The 22158-nt window shown below is 35.0% G+C and overlaps 2 protein-coding genes across 4 annotated transcripts in view; one reads left to right on the top strand and one right to left on the bottom strand.

Moving 5' to 3' along the window:
* LOC106872975 (eukaryotic peptide chain release factor subunit 1) overlaps positions 1 to 12924 on the bottom strand; it is a 35011-nt gene extending 22087 nt beyond the window's left edge. The window contains exon 1 of the mRNA XM_014920161.2: positions 12773 to 12924. Coding sequence (XP_014775647.1) covers positions 12773 to 12870 — 98 coding nt within the window. The 5' untranslated portion in view covers positions 12871 to 12924. The remainder of the gene's footprint in view (positions 1 to 12772) is intronic.
* Positions 12925 to 13307: 383 nt separating this feature from the next.
* LOC106872979 (L-seryl-tRNA(Sec) kinase) overlaps positions 13308 to 22158 on the top strand; it is a 62335-nt gene continuing 53484 nt past the window's right edge. The window contains exon 1 of one of the 3 annotated variants that reach the window (XM_014920167.2): positions 13308 to 13416. The gene's annotated coding sequence lies outside the window, so the exon portion shown is untranslated. The remainder of the gene's footprint in view (positions 13417 to 22158) is intronic. The other 2 variants (XM_014920168.2, XM_014920169.2) reach the window with 2 other exon arrangements.

Here is a 22158-nt window from a genome sequence, read left to right as displayed (position 1 = left end):
TATCTACCAAAAACTGAGTTAAATAATGGATTACCTAAATTACCAGAAAGCAAGGATTTTTATATTTGACTTTATTAGAGATAACAGCAATTTTGTTAATAAACTCTGAAACAAGACACACACACACAGTTCATATACTAAATACCCATTAAGGATTCTACACCTAGTCAACAGCACCTCAGATTAAAGACCCAGGTAATAAAGTTGCAAGATAGTAGCGAAGCTGCTCATCTGGATACTTGTGGTGAGTCCTAACTACAATTACTCATCTTTCTCTACCTTATGTCCACATTCTATATTTGGATAATCCAAGCAGACTAGCTGTTGCACCTTCCAAATCCATTACCCACTCCTTTTTGCATAATATTAAATAAAATAATTTTAATATAAAAACAAAAATTGTATCTTGAAAATTAAGAAATGCTTTTGTGTATTTATCTTGTCAAAGTCAGACTTAATATTTTCAAATGAAAATATTTAGAGATATATGGCATGCTATTTTTATGTTCCCTAATTTTCTACATGAACAAATAATGAGCACAACTGGGAAATATCAAATGTGGTTTCAACAGCACAAGAATCCAGTCATCTCTTGCCCACTCTTGAGCTACCTCATAACCAAACAGTGGCATCAGCCTCAAAGCAATACTGTCCTTCAATGGCATCTTTTGTTGACAAGTGCACTCATCAGAGTAGTCATGTACCTAGATTTCTATGTGGGTGAGCTACATAAATGCTACTGTGGTACTTTTGCAACAAATTCAAACTACAGCCATTTTCCTATACTGCTAGATGTTTCCCTTGTCATATAAAGTGCCCACAGGTTTACTCCTTTCCCGTTCCTGATATATATATATATATATATATATATATATATATATACACACACACACACAGAGAGAGAGAGAGAGAGAGAGAGAGAGAGAGAGAGAGAGAGAAAGAGAGAGAAAGAAAGAGCATACAAAAAGGATTATCTTTATTCAAAAAACAATTTAGATAGTAAAAAAATTAAACCGTTCAAAATGTTAAAAGTTCTTAATTTTAAAAAAAATCTGAATTCCACAAAAAATAATAAAGTTTAATGTCTATCTATATAATAGCCATTTAAATTAACTAAAATAGACAAACCTGTGAAGTAACATATCAAAGAACTCAATGTGATGATACCCACAAGAGACAATCCATAGTCTAAGACAACCATAGCTCTTCCATTCACCACTGAACTACTTAACAATGAGGAATGCAGATTATAATTTTTAATTAGGTTTCAATGTAGATTAGTGACAGAAGAAGCATTTATTCAAGTTGACTACACGTAATTTAGAGCTGGCTTCCTTCAATGTGCCTGTAATAGACATTAACTAAATTGTGTAAATATTAAATAGCCATTCCAGCTCAATTTACTTAAGTTCTTTATATGAGAAGCTTAGCACATAATGACATGGATGTAGCTTGTACATAACTTCAAGCCTAGATCTCACCCACATACACAATCATCATTATTACCAACATACATGCAATGTTGTTCATTTCCATTTTTCAGAGGAAAACATATCTGGACATGAGGGAAATATCTTGCTTGGAAACAGATGAGGGTTAGTGACAAGAAGGGCATTTGGCCATACAGAAATCTGCCTCAAAGAATTCCATGTGACCCATGCAAACAGGAAAGTGGACATAATGATATGTATATACACGTTTGGCATTAGGAAGGGCATCCAGCTGTAGAAACTCTGCCAAATTAGATTGGAGCCTGGTGTAGCCATCCGGTTGCACCAGTCCTCAGTCAAATCGTCCAACCCATGCTAGCATGGAAAGCGGACGTTAAACGATGATGATGATGATGATGATGATGATGATACACATAAAGCAAAGCAAATACAAATAACAAGACAAAAATACAGGAGATGTTAACAGTTAATATTAAGGAAAAAAAGTTATAACATTTTGTCAGATACTAGAGGAAAGACTAGGAAAAGAAAGGGAAAAAAAAGATGAGAGCCAGGGGGAGAAAGAGAGAGCACCTTGGGATTGTGAGCAATTCATCTATTCCCACAGGCAAAATAAAACACAAATAAGTTCAACAGTATAATGAATACAACATAATATAATGTATAATGGAGTTGAACTTAGGACTACCAAACTGTGATCTAATGTTTTATGGTCTAATAACAAGAGCTTTGGGTTCCACTAACCATCTCCATCAAATAAATGCTATCGGCCTTCTCTGTGAATATACTGATTGAACAAAAATATAGAACTACAATATATTTCAATAAAAGTTGAGAAAATATTGTGGTAAAACAATATATGAATACTAAAGTAACAAATTAATTCTACAAATTTGTCTTCAAGTCACATTTGGAATTTATCTTGGGAAAACATGAATGTCACAGACATATTTCTGTTTCAGAGCTAGGCACAAATCAAAAATGTTGATTTGTGTGATATTTTTAAGGTAGGTGTGTGGGTGGTTATGAGAAAAACTACAAGTAGTTGATAGCTTCCATTACCTAGGGGACCAAGTCAGTAGCAGGGGTGGATGCTCTGAAAGTGTAGCTGCTAGAATAAGAATAGCCTGGGCAAAGTTCAGAGACCTCCTACTTCTGCTGGTGACAAAGGGTCTCTTGCTCAAAGTAAAAGATAGACTATATGATGCATGTGTATGAACAGCCATGCTACATAGCAGTGACTGTTGATGACATGCGTAAGCTTGCAAAGAATGAAGCCAGTATGCTCTGCTGGATGTGTAATGTCAGTGTGCATACACAACAGTGTAAGCACCCTGAGAGAAAAGTTGTATTTAAGAAGCATCAGATGTGATGTGCAAGAGAGATGACTGCGCTAGTAAGGTCATGTGTTGCGAATGAATGAGGATAGCTGTGTGAAAAAGTGTCATACCCTAGCAGTTGAGGAAACCTGTGGAAGAGGTAGAACCAGGAAAACCTGGGATGAGGTGGTGAAGCATGACCTTCGAACATTGGGCCTCACTGAGGCAATGGCAAGTGACCGAGGCCTTTGGAGATATGCTGTGCTTGAGAAGACCCGACAAGCCAAGTGAGACCATGGCCCATGGCCTATGCCAGTGGGTGTAACCAGCCCACTTGTGAATACCCTCATTCATTGGACAAACTTTGCTTGCGAAGACCTATTGAGGCAAGTGAAAACAAATCAAAATCGCTGACGCAGTACTTCCTGATTGGCACTGTACCAGTGGAACGTTAAAGGCACATCCGAGCGTGATCATTGTCAGGGCCATGGACTGGCTCCCTTGCTGGTGGCACATGAAAAGCACCATTTGAGCATGGTTGTTGCCAGTGCCGCCAGACTGGCTCCTGTGCAGGTAGCACGTAAAAAACACCTTTTTGAACGTGGTCGTTGCCAGAACCGCCTGACTGACACTCGTGCTGGTGTCTCGGAGTGGTTGGTGTTAGGAAGAGCATCCAGCTGTAGAAACTTTGCCAGATCAGATTGAGCCTGGTGCAGCCTCCGGCACGAGGGCTAGTCAGGCAGTACTGGCAACGGCCACACCCAGGCAGTACTAGCAATGGCCATGCTCAATATATATACATATATATATATATATATATACACCAGTTCTTTTTTTCAGCATGTATTGCTACCAATCTTTAGAAATAATCCACACAAAATGCTTTATTTCGGCTATTTTCCTCATGTTGAATGCTTTGACTCTTTAGCATTCAAACCAGCCATATCCTACCAGTTTTATGTTGAAATTGAACAGATCAGGCCACTCACAACTACCCTGCAATGTCATTCTAAAAATATACAATCACATCATTGAAATCTTAAAGCTACTAGATAATGTATGATTAACTGAAAATAATATGAATAAATAAGCATTACATTTGACAGGGTAATCTAAATGCTAAAGGGCTAAAATCTTAGATACTGATTTTCCTGTCTTGCAAGTTACTTGGCAACCTCACTAGTGCCAGTGGCATGAAAAAAACACCCAGAACATACTGTAAAGTGTTTGGCATTAGAAAGGGCATTCAGTTGTAGAAACGACACCAAAGCTGACACTGGAGCAAAATGCAGTCATGTGGCTCGCCAGATCCAGTCAAATCAAACGATCCATGCCAGCATGAAAAGACAGTGGGAATGACTGGCTCATTTTGATGAGTTGACACTGACTGTCTTAAGAAAAGATATTTCTGCTCAAGTCAGGATAGGAATTGATCACAGAACTTTCATTTGACTGTTACTCAGGATCAGGCACATACACATGTATATATATATTAGAGGTAGCCAGTCAAAACCTGTCAGTACCATTGATTATGATCACCCAAGATGAGGAAAATAGAACATTTCATGTACCTATGCTTCAAATATAATTACATTACATAAAAGACTGCTGATCACATAGTTACAAAACCATTTGAGTAGTGCACAAGCAGTGACAACTACATACCCTAAATTTGTCAGGCTGAGCAAAAAAATCAAACTTCACTCATTATTTCAGGGTAGATTGGTTAGTAGCATAAAGAGAATCCAATAGTAAAAACAAAAACTACCCCCAAAAATAAAACTGGCTTGTGATTAACATCGTCAAAGGAAAACTTGACAAAATCACTTCCCTCAATATCATCCCTCCTTCTCAGTTGAAGGGTCTGTCTTGCAAGTTAATTGGTGATCTCAACAATGCTGGTGCCATGTAAAACACACCCAGTACACTCAGTGAAGTGGTTGACATTAGATGGGCATCTAGTCATAGAAACTATGCTAAAGCTGACAGTAGAGCTTGGTGCAGTCCTTTGGCTTACCAGCTCCTGTCAAATCATCCAGCCCATACCATCATGGAAAATGATGATATAAATAAAATCTGAACCTATTTTACTGTAACCAGTTGTTGAATAAATTATTTTTACCTGTACATGCAAAGAAACTAGCCAGTATTCTATAAAAACCAAAGTTTAGAGTCCATTTCAATTATTAAAGCTACCATCATATAGTTCTGCAAATCCCAAAATATTTCTAATTGTTTTTTAAAAGCTATTTTACAGCAAGATAAATTTTTCAATTATTAAGACTTTATATAGATAAAAAAAAACAAAAAAAACAATGTAATGAACATTTTCCATGTTTACAATAGTATTTATTTTGCAGTTAATGGCTCACCACAAAGCCAAGCCCTCGTATTATTACATTAAAAATTGAAGAAAAAGGGTCGGGGGAATAGAGAATATGTATAAGAAAGAAGATAATTGCAGACAAAAACAAATAAACGAATTAAAATATAAACAATATCTAAATAAGTTCAAAAGGAAATAAATGTTTTACTTCCTATCCATTTGATTTCTTTTGATTTAACATGCACTGTTCGGTTAGTTTGATTCCATTTACAAGCAAGAACCTCAAGGAAAATACACCCATTTATTTGTGTTGGTGAAAGGGCAAAGTTATGTAGCTCATTAGCAAGCAACCAAATGTGTCAAGGTACATCCAACCACAAGCAATACTGGTATTATACCAGCTGCTCAATGGCTTAAGAGATCCATCTCAATTTTGATCTATAAACCAGAAAATTAAACTTTGCCACAGCTAGTAGCATATCTATATTCTACCTATACTTTTTTAAAACTGATCAGTGAAAAGACTTACAAATAATTAAAAGAAATAGGTATTCTACATATTCTAGAATATAAAATTATTTTTTTGTTTTGTTTTATATTAGACAAGCCCAAGTCCCTCTACAATAAACATAACGAACTCTAGTTCCTTACTGATATTTAAAATATTGATCTCTAGACAGATAAATGGCAAAGCTGGTGCCAAAATCTTTAAAACTAACTACCATTATATATCATTCAGACTATCTTAGACATTAAAAATAAAATATGAAATAAAACCTGTAAAAATTAACCTAATTTGAATACTTATAACATTTTTGGAGTGTTTGAGAAACACATAGAAAATTTCTAATGACATTTGATGAATAAGAAAATTAATGGAGTAATTTTATTTTCTACAATAGCTTGTAAAATAAAGTGAAAAAAATATTCGAGAGTTAATATTGCCCCTAGTTTACAATGATGTCCTCATATTCCAACAAACAAATGGAAGGAAAAAGCAAAAATCCTGTCTGTAGTGATGTGACTGCTTAATAATATAAAACAGAGTTCAATATTAGCAATAAATGAACTACATTAAATTATTTGATGATTTTACTTAGTTTGCTCCATTACATCAGGAGCTATAACTTTAAATGAGCAGAATAAGTAAAAAAAAAAAAAGAAAACATTTTAGAATTTAGCTTAATTTAATTCTAATCAATCTTTGTTTTCCTGTTTGGTTTCCTCCCCTACCTTAGATTCTTAGACACTTTCAGCTACAAAAACAAAAAGCTCCATCTATTCTCAGTCTCATAAAAATTATTCAGATCCAGACTAGGCGAATGGCTAAAACTACAACTAGATGTATTTAATGGCCAACAGAAGTTTAGACTAAAATAGACTTTCTAGAAAATTACAAGCTATTATTTGCAGTCATTATAGTTAAGGACATTCACACTACAAATGACAAAGTCTATAAAAGACAACTATATTAATTTCAATTAAAACAAATAACACTAGCACTACGCATTCACATTACTCATTTAACTGAGTCTTGTTCAGCCATGTTCCCATCCTCTCTTAGGGAGACAAACAAGACCCTGAAAAAAATTGTCTCTAAGCTGACTTGTACAAAGTCCTTTATCTATCATTTGGGTGAAGTTAGTCCTAATCAGATTTATATTGAAATTTTCCAAAAAGTGACTGACTCAGTTCTTACTTGAGCGAGCCTATTCATTTTGTTTCTGCATCACCACCATACCAAATGGTACACCTATCACCATGCAATCAATACTCCAATAAAACTGAATAACAACGGATATTTAATAATATTTGAGCATTTTAACCCTTTAGCATTCAGATTTATATCAAATGCAACAATTATTCACATTGCTTTGAATTCATCCTACATTATCTTGTAGCCTTCAGATTTCAATTATGCGACCATATATTTTTAGACCATCATTGTAAGGTAGGTGTGAGAGGTTGGATCTGGTTAATGGCTGGTTTAAATGCTGAAGGGTTAAGCTAAAATTTATGAGATTCATTTAATGTACTTTATATATACATCTTAATCAGCCTGAAAAACATGTGTGCATAATAATATGTATGAAAGAGTGTCACTTAAACTTCACCGCAGTAAATTTTGATATATCAGTATTACCCCCCCTGGACTGGCTCTTGTGCGGGTGGCACATAAGATGCACCATTTTGAGCGTGACCATTGCCAGTGCCGCCTGACTGGCCTTCGTAGGGTTTTCGAGCGAGATCGTTGCCTGTGCCCCTGGACTGGCTTTTGTGCGGGTGGCACATAAAAGACACCATTTCGAGCGTGGCCGTTGCCAGTACCGCCTGACTGGCCTTCGTGCGGGTGACATGTAAAAGCACCCACTACACTCTCTGAGTGGTTGGCGTTAGGAAGGGCATCCAGCTGTAGAAACTCTGCCAAATTAGATTGGAGCCTGGTGTTGCCATCCGGTTTCACCAGTCCTCAGTCAAATCGTCCAACCCATGCTAGCATGGAAAGCGGACGTTAAACGATGATGATGATATGCCAAATTTCCAATATATTTACTTCATTTAAAGTACAAACCAAATCTAAATACTATTTTTCAGTTAACTGGTTAAATAACCATAAGATCAGGAGGCAATTACTCAAACTGTATTCTTTCTAAAATAATGTATAATAGTAACTAAACTGCTGATAAGAGTATATAAACACAAACGTGTGTGTGTGTGAAATGTGAGAGAGAGAGAGAGAGACAGAAAGATTGTGTGTGTGTATCATTTTAATGTCCATTTTTCCATGGATCAGACAAGTGAATTCATTGAGGCAGATTTTCTATGACTGGATGCTTTTCCTGTTGCCAACTCCCAGCTGTTTTTTGAGTAAGGTAATATTTTCCCCAGGCCAAACATGTTTTCACAGAAGACTGGAAACAAATTACACTGGTGCTCACTTACAATTATTACATGAGGTCAAGACAAAGAAACACACATATACTTACAAAATGGGCTTGCTTGTATTTGCCAAATCCACTTATCTAAGTGCCACACAGTGGGACTGAACTGAAAACCATATGGCTGAAAAGCAAACTCTTTGACCATACCACCGTATGGTTGCTCTCCAACCATGCAGTCTTGGATTCAGTCCCACTGCACAGCATCTTGGGCAAGCGTCTTCTACAATATCCCCAAGCTACTCAAAGCCTTATGAGTGAATTTAGAAGGTGGAAACTGAAAGAAGTCTGTTGTGTGTGTGTGTGTATACCAATGTCAAGACATCACCTGATGGTTGTAAATGAGTATCATAAAAGCAAGGATGTTTGCTTCTAGTCTTCCATGAAAAATGTCAGGCTATGGGGAACTACTACCTAGTTTGGAAACAGGTGAGGGTTAGCAACAGGAAGGGAATCAGGCTATAGAAAATTTGCCTTAACAAATTCTATTTAAGCTTTGCAAGCATGGAAAAGTGGATGCTGAATGATGGTGAGATTATGCAGAAAAGCTTCCCTTTTCAAATTTGGAAACAACTATGCAGTAAAATTATTTTACAAATTTCATTTCATTGGACAAACATGGATAAAGTACAAGAAGAGTAAAGAAAAAAACCAAACAAGAACCATTTCTTAGATTAAGATAATTCTTTCATATTCTATTGCTTATGTCAAAAGAACTGAAACAACATATTTATAAGTAATATGAACAAGACCATTTCATGTGTTGATGTAGACAAATTAGAAATAGTTAATCCTTAAATATTTGATATTTTATTCTTCCATAAACAATAAAATACCTGAGGATTGGTTTGTAAATAATTCCAATTTGAGCTATTTGATCATTGAAAAAACTTTATATTATCCAAGATAAATTAGAGAATTCTATCTCAAATGCTGTTCAATTTAAAGTCTGAGAACCTTTCAAAGAGCTTTCCTTTATGTGCTACCCAGAGGAATTTTGTAGTTTGTTATACTCTATCCAAATTTCACACAGTAACTGTCTTTTATATGTAGAAAGATAAGCCATCAGCAGTCTTGATTCTAGTTGGTGAACACATGAAATGAAGAAAATCAGAAATGGAAATGAAACACTGCGAGACCACTTTTGTCACAAATTCTGGCAAAGTGTGTTTCCCCTAACAACAAAAATATATTTCAAAACACCTTTAAAATATTTAAACTGGCAATTTTTCATTAATCTATTCTAAACTGGAGATATTAAACCATTTTAGATCCACTTTTCCATGATCGCATGTTTTCTGTACCACACCATTTAGTGTGGTTCTTTGTTACCTCTGTTGTGAGGTTCAGCCTCTTGCAGTCGGCTTTTACCACTTTATCCCATGTCTCAGTCTTCAACATGAATGTCCCACATGGATTGCTTGGCATTTCTTTACCCAGCTGTCACACTCTTTTAGTATCACATCTGTACCAACAGTTTCCACTCATTATATCCAATTTCTCTTAAATCCAGTCTTTTCTTCAACTCACTTCTGCTCTGTTGTCCTTAAACATTAAGATTACACACAAACCAGTTCAAAAATCCAAACTTCATGACATACCAGTCTTTATACTTTCTCTTCATTCAATGCCCAAGTTTCACTAGCATGCAATCGTGTACTTTGCATACACGTATCAGTCTGCTTTTCATTCAAAGAGAAAATTCCAATATAAGAATCATATTATAAATCTGAGAACCAATTTTTTGTTTTTTTTGGGGGGGGGGGGGTTAGTTAAAATTCTTCAACACCAATTCCACCACAATTTCTGGTGTAAACATTTTGTCTGTATCTATGAATTTTAAGCACTTCACATTAACCTAATAACACTAATTTCCCATATTACTACTTTTGATAACGATTAAATCAAATTTCTTGATATATCTTACAAAAATAATCAACCCTAAAGAAGTTATAAATTGAAACTTCACAAGTTCTGTAGCTAGAATTAGTCAAAATAATCACACTTGTTATAGTAACTCGATTTTTGTTTAAAAGAAGTAGAGTCAGAAGTGAAAACCGTGCCAAATCGTTAGTCAACTTTTACTACTTAGATGATCATCATTATTATAGTATTCAACGTGACGAAGAAGAGCGAGCAGACACTTGTTAGCTTCGTTTCAAATATAATTATTAAACGGGTAGATTTCATGCAACGCGATCGATATTCAATACAGGACCTTCCTTCCTTAAACGTCAATGACTTCAAAAGTCTAAGTCAAATGAAGAGAGTGCAAGTGCTTCCATTAGAAGAGTTGCAGAACAGAGTAAAAGAAACAGAATCATTATTTTGCAAAGAAAACAAAAGTATCAAGTCTCAACTGAAATAAGGGGGGCATAACTCACCAAATTTACACATCTAGAATTGCTACTCATACATACTTTTGAAAAGAATAGTACATCTAAGTTGGACAAGAGATAAAAATTGAAATACAAATTCTATGTAATTTCCTGCTGACCAATTTATATGTAAAACTCTGAACAGTTCCTTCAGTTACTCAACATAATTTTACTTCTACAGAAAGAAAAAAAGTAACAAAAGATATTTGAAAGTTCAAAAATAAATCGTGGTTATAGTTACAATTTCTTTCTTAGTCACGAATTCTTTGCGAGAGAGAGAGAGTACACGACATGTCGCAATACTAACTTCTCAAGATCTCTAACAAATGAATTCAAATTGTGAATTGAAACCGGGTCCGAAAACTCGCGGTAATCTGTATCACACAGCACTCGTGATAACAGTAATGCACTGAATCAAAGCATTAAAAACCCCCCTTCCCCATTCACGCACACATAAAAAAAAAACCATGTCAAGACAAACAGCTGGTGATTAGTGTGTTGCGGGTTAAGAATGTCACGTTTTCGAGTTGACTCTATCACATGTGTCGTGGTACAAATAACCATCTATACATTTTCAACATAAGCTTACATTCAGCACTAAATACTTTTTTTTTTGGTACCATATATACACACACAGAGTAAAATAAGGATGTAGATAAATCTACCAACAAACTTTGGTCTAACAAGTTCTTTGAAGGAGAAAGATATATGGCAGAGATTCACTGAAGTGGTTTATACGCCACTGGATTTTTTATATTTCACAATCTATTTTTGCTATTCAATACACAGTAATCTCAAGGGGACATTTACGTGGTCGCTAAACTTGCTTAAAATAGCAAACAAATGTCCCTAAAGTCTTAAAGAGAAGGACACTGAATAATCTAGCTAATCTAGCAGTAGATATTCTTAAAAAGGCGGTGAAATCACAGTCGATATGTCTTTCATCATAAGTTTGTTGTATTAGGGCCGACCTAGGCCTTAACCTCAACAACGATGAAATATAGCGTTATATATAGTACGAATTAAATAGTATAAACTGTACACAATGTAATATATACAATATTATGTTTCGTTTAATTTAGCAAATATTCATGCTTACTTAGATTAACGTGTGTATTATGTGATGTATATTAGTGCTGTGTATGTAATGTGCACATATAGTATGTAATTACTATTAGCACAGCATGTTAGTGAAAATCTTTATATGTATAAATATATATATGATGTGCTAGTGAAGTAATTGAGTGGCCTTATGACAGCAACACTTGGATCTTACATTAAGGTGACAGCCAGGTGAGAGAAGCATGGTTTACATAAATGGGATAATAAGAAGCAAGTGCCTCAGCACGTCATACCACAAACTACTGGAGATAATGAACACATCAATTAAAAGGCAACGTACGTTTCACGAATAATGATAATTCTAACATTAATAATAGCTTTGAAACGGATTTAATAATTAATAAACTAGGAAAGGAAGTAAAACAGCTAATTTCAACAGAAAGAGACGTGTTAAATAAATGGCTAGGTTGAGAAAGGTTCCCTCGATGTCTCGTATACAAGAAAGCTTAAATTATAAGATTGTATGATCACAGATTGTTAGACAGACAGAGGTTAATAGATATGCGACATATCTTCATTCTAGGAGAGTTTTTATTTCATCAACGGTACATATTATATAAGTTAAGGTACATGTACATATGTGTGATAATTATAAATGTTTAAATAAGAGTAATGCTTTTAAGCTTCTTGCTTGGGTAGTTGTAGTTTAGGATGTAAAGAGAATCCGGTGTATAGTAGCAGGCCACAACGTGTATATTATATTATATATATGTATATATATACATATATACTGGATTGACTGATACTAGTCTCAAACAGGCAGCTGCGACTATAAAGCAAACGGTACGATAGAAACTCTTCAGACTTACAGTGAAATTTTATGTTTATGAGACAGGCTGCATGTGTATAGAACGATTATATAGATATATATTTTACTGTGCTGTTATCTATCATCAATTGAAATCATAAAAAAAAAAAAGATTGTAACCCAGTTTTTAAAAACAAAAACAAAATTGTATAGGTAACCATTTATAGCCTGTGGAAATCTACAGTTGTCGGTAAATGAATAAAAGGATGGGCGAACATTAAGCCATGTGGCAAACATACTGAGAGAGAGAGAGAGAGGTACAGAAAAAATTTCTTTTCACACACACACACACGCTTATATACACACATATACAGACAGGCAGCAAAGAAACTGGTCGACTAGTTTTGGGGAATTTACACAACTCCCTATGTCGGCCCAACGTTAAGAGAATGTTTCACCAGTACGTGAAGATTGAGCGAAAACATTTACCCCCTAGCCGCCTCCAGGCTTTTGATCAGCTTCTTTATCTTCCATATTTCGACGTTACGATCGGCGTTCGTTTCACCATCCACACCGTTGGAAGCCATTTTGAAAAGGCTCGGACCTGTTCCGTCTGTGGTGGGTGGAGGAGAGAGTGTCGCGGAAATAGTGGGAGATAAGAAAACTATAGGGAGGGGGAAGAGAAGGCAAGCACAAACATATTTGTGGTAGGTGTAGAAGAGAGTGTTACAGGGGTTGGTAAGAGATATTTAAGAGGAAGAGGAGGAGGCGAGTGCAAACAGTATCTGTCAAGGGCGGAGGAATGAATAGCTCAGAGGAACAGGAGGAGATAACAGAGTAGGAGGAGAACACAAAATTATAGGTAGTTGGAGGTGTTGGGTTAAAGAGAGTTGGTGCAAGAAAGACTATTGTAAGCACTATGGTAGGAGTTAAAAGAAGAGCTAGGATGGATAGGAAGAAACAATGAGAGGAGGAAATAAATATGGAGTAGTAGGAAGAGAAGGGACACTAAAAGAGGGATGGGAGAAGTATGTGTTTTAGAGAGAGTGTGAAAGTCAGCTGCGATGGTGATATGTGGATGATGTAGGCTGAAGGAATCACACACGTTAGCGACTATACATATGTGTATGTAGGTATGTATAATATACATATGTGTATCTGTAATGTTGGTATTGGGATTGTTACAGCTGATTTCATGCTAACTAGTTGGGGCAGACGTATTCATAGTGGTAAAGACAGTTGTTAACATTGCGGGAGAATTTCTAATTTTATTGATTGAAAAATAAGTTAGAATGTTGATGTAAACTAGTTGTACAGTCCAGAATATACACTGGATCGAAAATGTTGATAACCTGCTAAATACTATTAAACTGTGAAACGATAAGTGTAGAAGTGCAGTTACGTCCGTCTTTTAATGAAAACATTAAGAAAATTGTAAACTGAATACTATAGTTAAGGAAAAAAATCAATTGTTTTACGTTTCATTGCTGCTTTGTTATTAGTAACGTTTTATTACTAATAATGAATGGTTTTAATTTAATTACTTATTAGTTAATTGCAAATGTTCAAGGGATTGCGAGAAGCCTCTCAGTTACGAAGTCTATGCAAAAAGAAAATTTATCTATCTGTATAGATATATATATACTCAAAAGAAAATTCATATATATATATGTAGTGAAACATATGGCTAAATTACGGTATGAGTACCATAATTGTCAAAATGAAACGCACGTGTACTATATATATACACACACACACACACACACACACACACACACACACACACGCAGGAGTCGATATATATATATATATATATATATACACAAGCGCGCAGGAGTGGCTATGTGGTAAGTAGTTTGCTTACCAACCACATACTTCCGGGTTCAGTCCCATGGCGTGACATCTTGGGCAAATGTCTTCTACTATAGCCTCGGGCAGAGCAAAGCCTTGTGACTCGATTTTGGTAGACGGAAACTGAAAGAAGCCCGTAACTTAGCAGTTCGGCATAAGTAACAGATAGCATAAGTGTTAGGCTTACAAAGAATAAGTCCTGGGGACTAAAGGCGGTGGACTGTTTTCGGACTTGATACAAACAAATAATATAATTTGTCACTATTATTCTCCGCATTTGATGTGTCATGTATGTATTTTCTTAAATTTCACAAACACGAATGCTTACACGTGTATGTTAGTGCCTCTGTATACACATACATGTGTGTGCATTACAATGCCAGTGTTTATATTTTGCATTTATCTATAATTCGTTATATTCCATTGATGCAACAGCCCCAAAGAGCTCTTAAAAACTCGTGGTTAAGCGGATTAGATAAATCTTCCTGGGGTGTGAGTTATAAACCCGACAGCTAAGTAAATTGAACTAGTGTGAAAAATTGACTTCCCATAGAAACATTCTATTAATGTTGAACTTCCATCCAATTTTGGTATGGGAAATATTGTCCACGTCGTTTAAGGATTGACATGGAAGCAGCGAACGAAAATATTCATTCAAATGTATAAAAAAAATTCGTACATTAAATGATTAAAGGTAACAAACTGGTTCGTTTGGTTTTTTTAAACTACTAGTACGAAGTTACGGAAGCACATCTTATACATGTATAAATCACATTTGGCACGTTCCACATAATACAACTTAGGTAATTTTCCGCCCATTCTTCTGAAGAAAATAATATACCGTTTACACACACACGAATTATATCATTTTGGGTAGCTCAAGGTCTCGGAGCAGAAAGGAGTTGCTGTGCTATGAAAAATATAATTATTCAAACCGACAACACCCGAAAATACATTGTTGAATCAAATGTAGCTGCACCCATCCTTTTCATGCTTACACACTCATTTCTATCAAAAAGCTAAGGATCTTTCTCACTCCCTCTCTCTCTCTCTCCCTCTCTCGGGAAACTTTTATTATATATTCTCACACACGCATATATTTTCACTTGGGAAATATATAAACGTTGTATCCACGTTCGCTGAAGTCAAAAGTGCTGATCACCTGTTGGTTGTTGATTGTCATTCAGAGCGTTAGACAAAATGCTTTGTGATATTTAGTCAGGAGTTCAAATCCCACTGTAGTTAACTTTGTTTCTCATACTTTCGGTGTCGATTTAATATTCCTATTAAGAATTCTAAATATGAATGAACTTAGACTTATATTGCTTGTTGCTATATTGGTGTCTGTTCGTGAACTAGAAGCTGCATACTCTCTCACCATCTTTGTTTCGCCCTTAGATCCTCCACTAAGCACATTGATCATTCCTTCCACGAGACATAATTCTTAAGTATATCTTCCTGGCTTATATTTTTACTGAGACATTAACCTGCAAAAGTTTGGTCAAGCTGCTCAAGATTCCTCACTTCTCACTGCATTCCATTTTAAATTAAAATTTCGAGATTGTCTCCCCTGCCTTTTGTGACCAGAATTAGTCATTTAGATAATGATTATTCTCATTACTAAAGGCGTATTTTAATTTATTTATTTATTCATTGTCCCACTACATCAAGTATACTAGCGTCAGTATTAAGTTTCTATGCAGTAGGCAACTCCAAGCATTTCCTCCCATTTATTCCTTTCTATTGTAAAGGATAGATATTTTGTTTTTATTCACACATGAACATTGATAAATCCCATAAATCAGTGAACCCAATCTGTAATAGAAAATTTTGTCATGTATCTAGAAGACCATATATTTAGAGTCCATTCCTTTGCACTAAAGGAGTTTCTACATGGCTGTTCAACTTGCTAAAGTCAAGTAACCTTCAGACCACATTCTTATCTCAAATATTGAAGAATACATTGGATAATCCAAAACAGCCTTAGGAAAACGGTAATAAGTGAAATGCCTCTGGTCATAGATCTGCTTGACTTGACTGAACAACTAGTGCCTTTCATGTGCAATATAATATATTTACTGAGCATTTTCCTCATTACTATTTTAGCAGCAAGCATGGTGAAATTTATACCCTGTTGGGGTTTAATACGTCCAAAACATGTACAGTCATCTCCTGTGTTAATCATTAAACTAATGTTGTTTCATCCTCACTACATAAATATTTCTAATTAGATTTTTATGTGAATTAGATCACTGCACAGACATGGTTGTATGGTTCAGAAGTTTATTTCACAGCTGTGGTTTCTGGTTCATTCCTGATGCACAAAACCTTGGCCTAGTTTTTTTCAAAAATTTTGGAGGGGCTGTTCCTATTCTTAGGTGAAAGACTTAATTCATTGATTGATTTGACAGTCACCTGGCTTTTGGGTGCCTTTAACAGGGTACACTCTGTTATAAGCATTCAAACCACCTCCTCTAATCTGAGGATAACTTCCAACCTGTGACCAAGCCTCTGCTGCAGTTTTTCATTTAAAGATACACAACTTTTGTAAAACGATTGAGGGTATTGTCTATGTTCCCAGATCAATTATTTGAAAAGGTTGAACAGTCTCCACCAGCTCACTAATCTACATACTTTTGATGCTAAATACAAAAAATTATGGCTCCCAAAATATAGAGCAAACATAACTCCAAAGACCTGGATCAACTGTCACTGAAGTTGGTACCCCAACATGACCATATCCATGTTGATTCTAAAGAATTGAGGGTTTGAACTTATGACCATGTAATCATTATCTCAGCATTTAATCTTAGTTTTTGTAGTTTGAATGTATTTGTGTGTGTGATTTTGTATATGCATGTATGGTCATGTCTGGAATTCTTTTGTACATTGATCTTCTGATCATGGGTGGCTCAGGTTGTACAAATATAATATAAATTTTGAACATGAGCACAAAAACAGATATTTACAACCTTAATGGTTAAATGCTCTTTGGGATTTTTGGCCACACTTTATATTCATACAAATGTGTATTTAAAATAATGTGTACACATGTAACTGTATATAAATACTCAAACATGCACTATGCATTCAAAATTAGTTGTGATTAATTATAAGCAAGCACATAATCATTTAAGCATTTATGGTGCTCATTTACAGATAACTAAATCAAAACTAATATAAAAGATGTAATTATATCATATATATTTCAAATATGTTTGAGCAGTATATTTATCTAGTGATTTAATGTAGAACTCTGAGAAAGGTCACTTATCAAGCAGTTTGTGTCAGTGTCCTGTTCATGACTTCACTGCAAATGATGACATATTAGTTGAGAGTGAGGTGTAGGTGAGAAAACTCTACAAAACAAATTATTTTTAACATATAAAGAAATTCTCAGTTATAAACACTGTTTTCTATTTTCTTTTTCTTGCTTAAATGGTTTGAAATATAGGATTTCTCTATGAATTTTGGTGTATTTGAGCAATACACCTAATTCTACTTGACTGAACATTTGTAAACAGGATATGTTTTGTAGGTTGAACTTCTCATATTTTGCTGCTTTTGCCAATACTGACTGTTTCTAGTTTCCAAAGGCACCATTTTTCCTTCTACTTTCAACTTAGTTCACTTAGCAATCAAAATCATTGATGCGGGAAACTGGTAACCCTTGGTAACCTTTTTAAAGCTTTTAAGAGCACTTCTTGATCAAATATGTGTGAGGTTTTTTTCCTTTTCTTATCTTTTTTTTTTTAAGATCTAACTCAATCTCTTTCCTTGGAAGTTTGTTCAAGCTATGTCTGCCACAGTAATTTCTCTTAATTAAATCATTTTCCATTAAAATTTTTTTTAAAGCAGGGTTGACCTCCCCCTTTCACCCACTCCCCACATACAACATCCAATTGGTTTTGAAATGGCTCTGGTACATAGCCTTTTTCTTTTTTTTTTTTAACTCTTTTACATATATTCAATCAGTCTCCTAGATTAATGATGCATATCAACCTGGCCATACACATTTAACTCTTTTACTGTTGCAAGGCGTCCATTGTCTCTTACACTGCATTGTCTCTACTCAGGTAGAAAATTTTTCAGCTTTTGCTCATCTCCGTCTTTAACTCTTTTGTCACCATATTTCTGTTGAAATACACAGCCTTTGTCTCAATTAATTTTGAAAATAATGAATTTATTGAAATAATTTTGTTATGTTTAAAACATAACATAGAATTTTGGAAGATTTTTTTTAGATCACTTTAAAACATGAAATTTGTATCCTAGAACCAGTGCAGTATTAAGCAGATCAGTGTCAAGGATTAATACCTTTTACTCCAATGCAACCATTTGATATCCCTCTACCAATAATTTTATTGCCTACATACTTATTTGCAACTTTCAGTAAGCTTCTTATTTGGCTCCCATAACACTCGTGTTGGTGCCACATAGCACTCATGCCAGTACCTATGTCAGTGCTAGGTGAAAAGCACCCAGCACTCCCTGTAAAGTAGTTGGCATTAGAGGCATCCAACCATAGAAACCATGCCAAAACAGGCAAATGGAGCCTTGACAGCTCTCTGGTTAGCCAGCTCCTGTCAAACTGTCCAACCCATACCAGCATGGAAAACAGATGTTAAATGAGGATGATCATCATCATCCCTTCTTTTATTCAGAACTACTGTATCTAGGATTACATTATTCAATGTGCCCAATGTTTTTCCCAGGCAGTCGAGCATGATTTCAGGGAGATTTGGTTACTATTTTTTGCAAGTTAAGCAACTGCATTAGAACTTCCTTTATTGGTTTACCAGTAGGTTAGTCATGTATTGGAAGGTGGGTGGGGTCATTCTTTTAACATTAACTATTTACAATTTTGTGGCATTGCATCAGTGTGAAAAGTTATGTCTAACAGCAAATTTTGTGTGGGCTGTACATCTGATGTTAAAATTTGCAGTTTTCTAAAGTTTCCATTATATTTAATGATTGTTATTTTTAAACCTTTGTTTCATCATTATAAACATCTATTTTTGCATGCTTAAATTGGTTGGGTCCTCATCAACATTCTTTTCAGTCTTGTATCATCTCATCAGACCTTGCACCTCAGAATCTGGTTTCATCACTTCATTTGTTTTCTTCTGCTATGGGTACCTTCCACTGTTAACAGACAACATATTTTCACCCAACAGTTGTCATGTATTTGCATTATATTCTATATCAGTGCAACCAACTCATTATGCTTTTAAATACCTGGTTGGTTTAACAGCTAAATTGCTACCCTCTACCTTACACCTCAGTCCTGCATTTTTCATAACTATTTAATAAAGATAGTAGCATAGCCTCCTGAAGTTTATCCACTTATCTTCAGAAGGTCATCTGTGTTTACCATTGATCTGTTGAATGAACTACCTTGCATTGATTGAGGTCTTGACATGCCTGCTAACTGACTACTCTGCTGAACTCTTTATGCCAAATCAACTTCTCACTAGAGAAAAAGTATTGTCATGGTTATCCATCAATTGGAACCTGGTGCAGCCACTGGCTTTCCAAACCTCGGTTAAACCATCCAACTGATGCCAGCATGGAAAACGGACATTAAATGCTGATGAAAGAGGATCTTGCAGTTGTGATTCTCTTTCTAAGAACAAAATATTAATAAATTTTGCATTTAGATATATTTAGTTCCTTTTCTAGAGACCAAATGTGCACTTAAATTTTGTGAAGTTTAACTTTTCAATATTTTATAAAATGTGTTTATATTTAATGTAATCTTTTGTGTTATATTCACTTCAGTTTTATATTTAAGCAATATTTTAATCTCAAACACTTGTTGGATATGACTTGACACAAATATATTTTATTCAACACTGCTTTGTACAAGTTTAGTTAATTAATTCTACCTTAACCAAGCTTTAAACACATCAATGAATTGTACTTTTCATGCTGTGAAAGTCAGATTTGGTATTCATAAATGATAATGTGTAACACAGAAACACATGCAATCCAATGACATCATTCAATTTCACGCTTCTAGGAGGAGGATTTCCACAAGATATCCATGTGTGGAGGGGGGTATCCAGCTGTAAAAACCTTGCCAAAACTGACCTCGCCTGTGCTATGTAAAAAGTACTAAGTCCACTCTGCTGGGTGGCAAATGTTAAACGATGATGATTTTGTCAGTCCATTTTTGCCAAACTACTAAGTTACAAGAGACCTGAACAAACCAATACACACACATACATATATGACGGGCTTCTTTCAGTTTCTGTCTATCGAATCCACTCACAAAGTTTTGGTCAGCTTGGAGCTATAGTAGAAGACTTTCTTGCCCAAAGTGCCATGCTGTGGGACCTAAACCCAAAACCATACAGCTAGGAAGCAAACTTCTTACTATACAGCCATATCTGCACCTATATATATTTCACAAGAATATTGGTTTTAAAAGATTAAATACCTCAAAAAGTATAGTAACTGTTTGTCTTTAATATACTAAGACTTTAGATTTCTTTGGTTAATGTGTATGTTGATATTTCTTGCTTACACTGCTTTTTTCCATATTGTGTATGAGAAAAAAAATGTATTCTTCTATTGAGTCCTGAACTACTATAAGAAAGGATTGAAGGAGATGTAACAAAAGTTATTGCTAGAAATATGGCATTGGCAAATCTAAAATCCAAGTCTTTGGTGATGTGACACTACAAGGCTTATGATAACCAACTGAATCTCTCTCCTTGTAAAACTTTATAATATGGCTCTGTACTATTTTAACTATCTTTACTACATTATACCTATCATCAAGAAGAATATTAGTCATAAAGACTGTTTAGATTAGTCAGTGTATACAATATTGATTGGTTGATCAGAATGACTTTAGATGAATCTTACAGGAAGGAATTAAACAAACCAGTTTGGTTTGGTTTGGTGTGGTGTGCTTTGTTCTGTGGTAAATATGTATTCAGTTTTACTAGCCTGTATCATAATCTTCCAAGGTTTGGCTTGTAATATTCTGTATTTCCTAATCTTATTTTATTTTCTCAGATGCTGCCAATTAGTCATAACAGCAGTGTAAACAACCACCTTGTTAGTTAATGACCAGCTGGTGTGCCAGAGACTATTGTTTATTGATTAATAGTAACTAAATTGTCACTCTAAAATATTATATTGATGTATTTATTGCATGTGTATTATCTACATTGCATATGTGTGGTATTCTCATAATGTGAATAAATATGGGTTTTTTTAAAAATTTCAATGGGTTGTTTAAAAATCTATACATGTGTGGGTGTCTATATAGAAATGTTTGTATGGATTTGCATATGCGTGTATTAATGTATATAGTTATATGAACTGTATGTACTAAAATCTATATGCATATCTAATTGATGTTTGTTGCGTCATATATGCTATCAACCAATCAATTTATATTATGATAGTAATACGTGTTGTGCATATTAATTTTGTACTGTTAATGAGTTGGAGTGACTGCATAACTAATTTTCATATTCTTTTATGGTTTGTTTTGTTAGATGTCAGTGAATTAGACTATTAGTAGGAGAGTATTGTAGTTCGCTTGAAGCATTGTGTATTGTTTGTAAAGAATAAAAAGTTTTGAATGATACAACAATGCACTGAGGAATTCCAGAAGGAGCTTTGTGAGACCACTGCTGATACACTTACAAAAAAAAAAAAGTCGTTGAAAAACCGATTATAGCAGCAACTCCGTCTAAGAATATCTGAAGAAGGAATTTTATTCTGAAATATCATCAGACTATGGATGACTAAAAAGTTGGGAGTGAATATGAGCGTACTCTCTACAGTTGCCTTGTGACAAGTTACAAGTAGGGTGAGCATTTCCATTAGGACATAAAATCTACAAAGGGGTATCAAGGCAGATGGGGCTTGCATATAATGGCTGGAACTTGGCTCATGAACTTCCTGAGGTTCATCACTCGAAAGCCATGTACAGAGATGCGGCCAGTAAGGTGAGGGTTGGAAATGAGTACAGCAATGAATTCCGGGTAGAGGTAGGGGTCCAC

Source organism: Octopus bimaculoides, chromosome 2, assembly GCF_001194135.2.
Source record: "Octopus bimaculoides isolate UCB-OBI-ISO-001 chromosome 2, ASM119413v2, whole genome shotgun sequence".
NCBI classification, from domain to species: Eukaryota; Metazoa; Mollusca; class Cephalopoda; order Octopoda; family Octopodidae; genus Octopus; species Octopus bimaculoides.
This window is presented reverse-complemented; position numbering and strand designations above follow the sequence as displayed.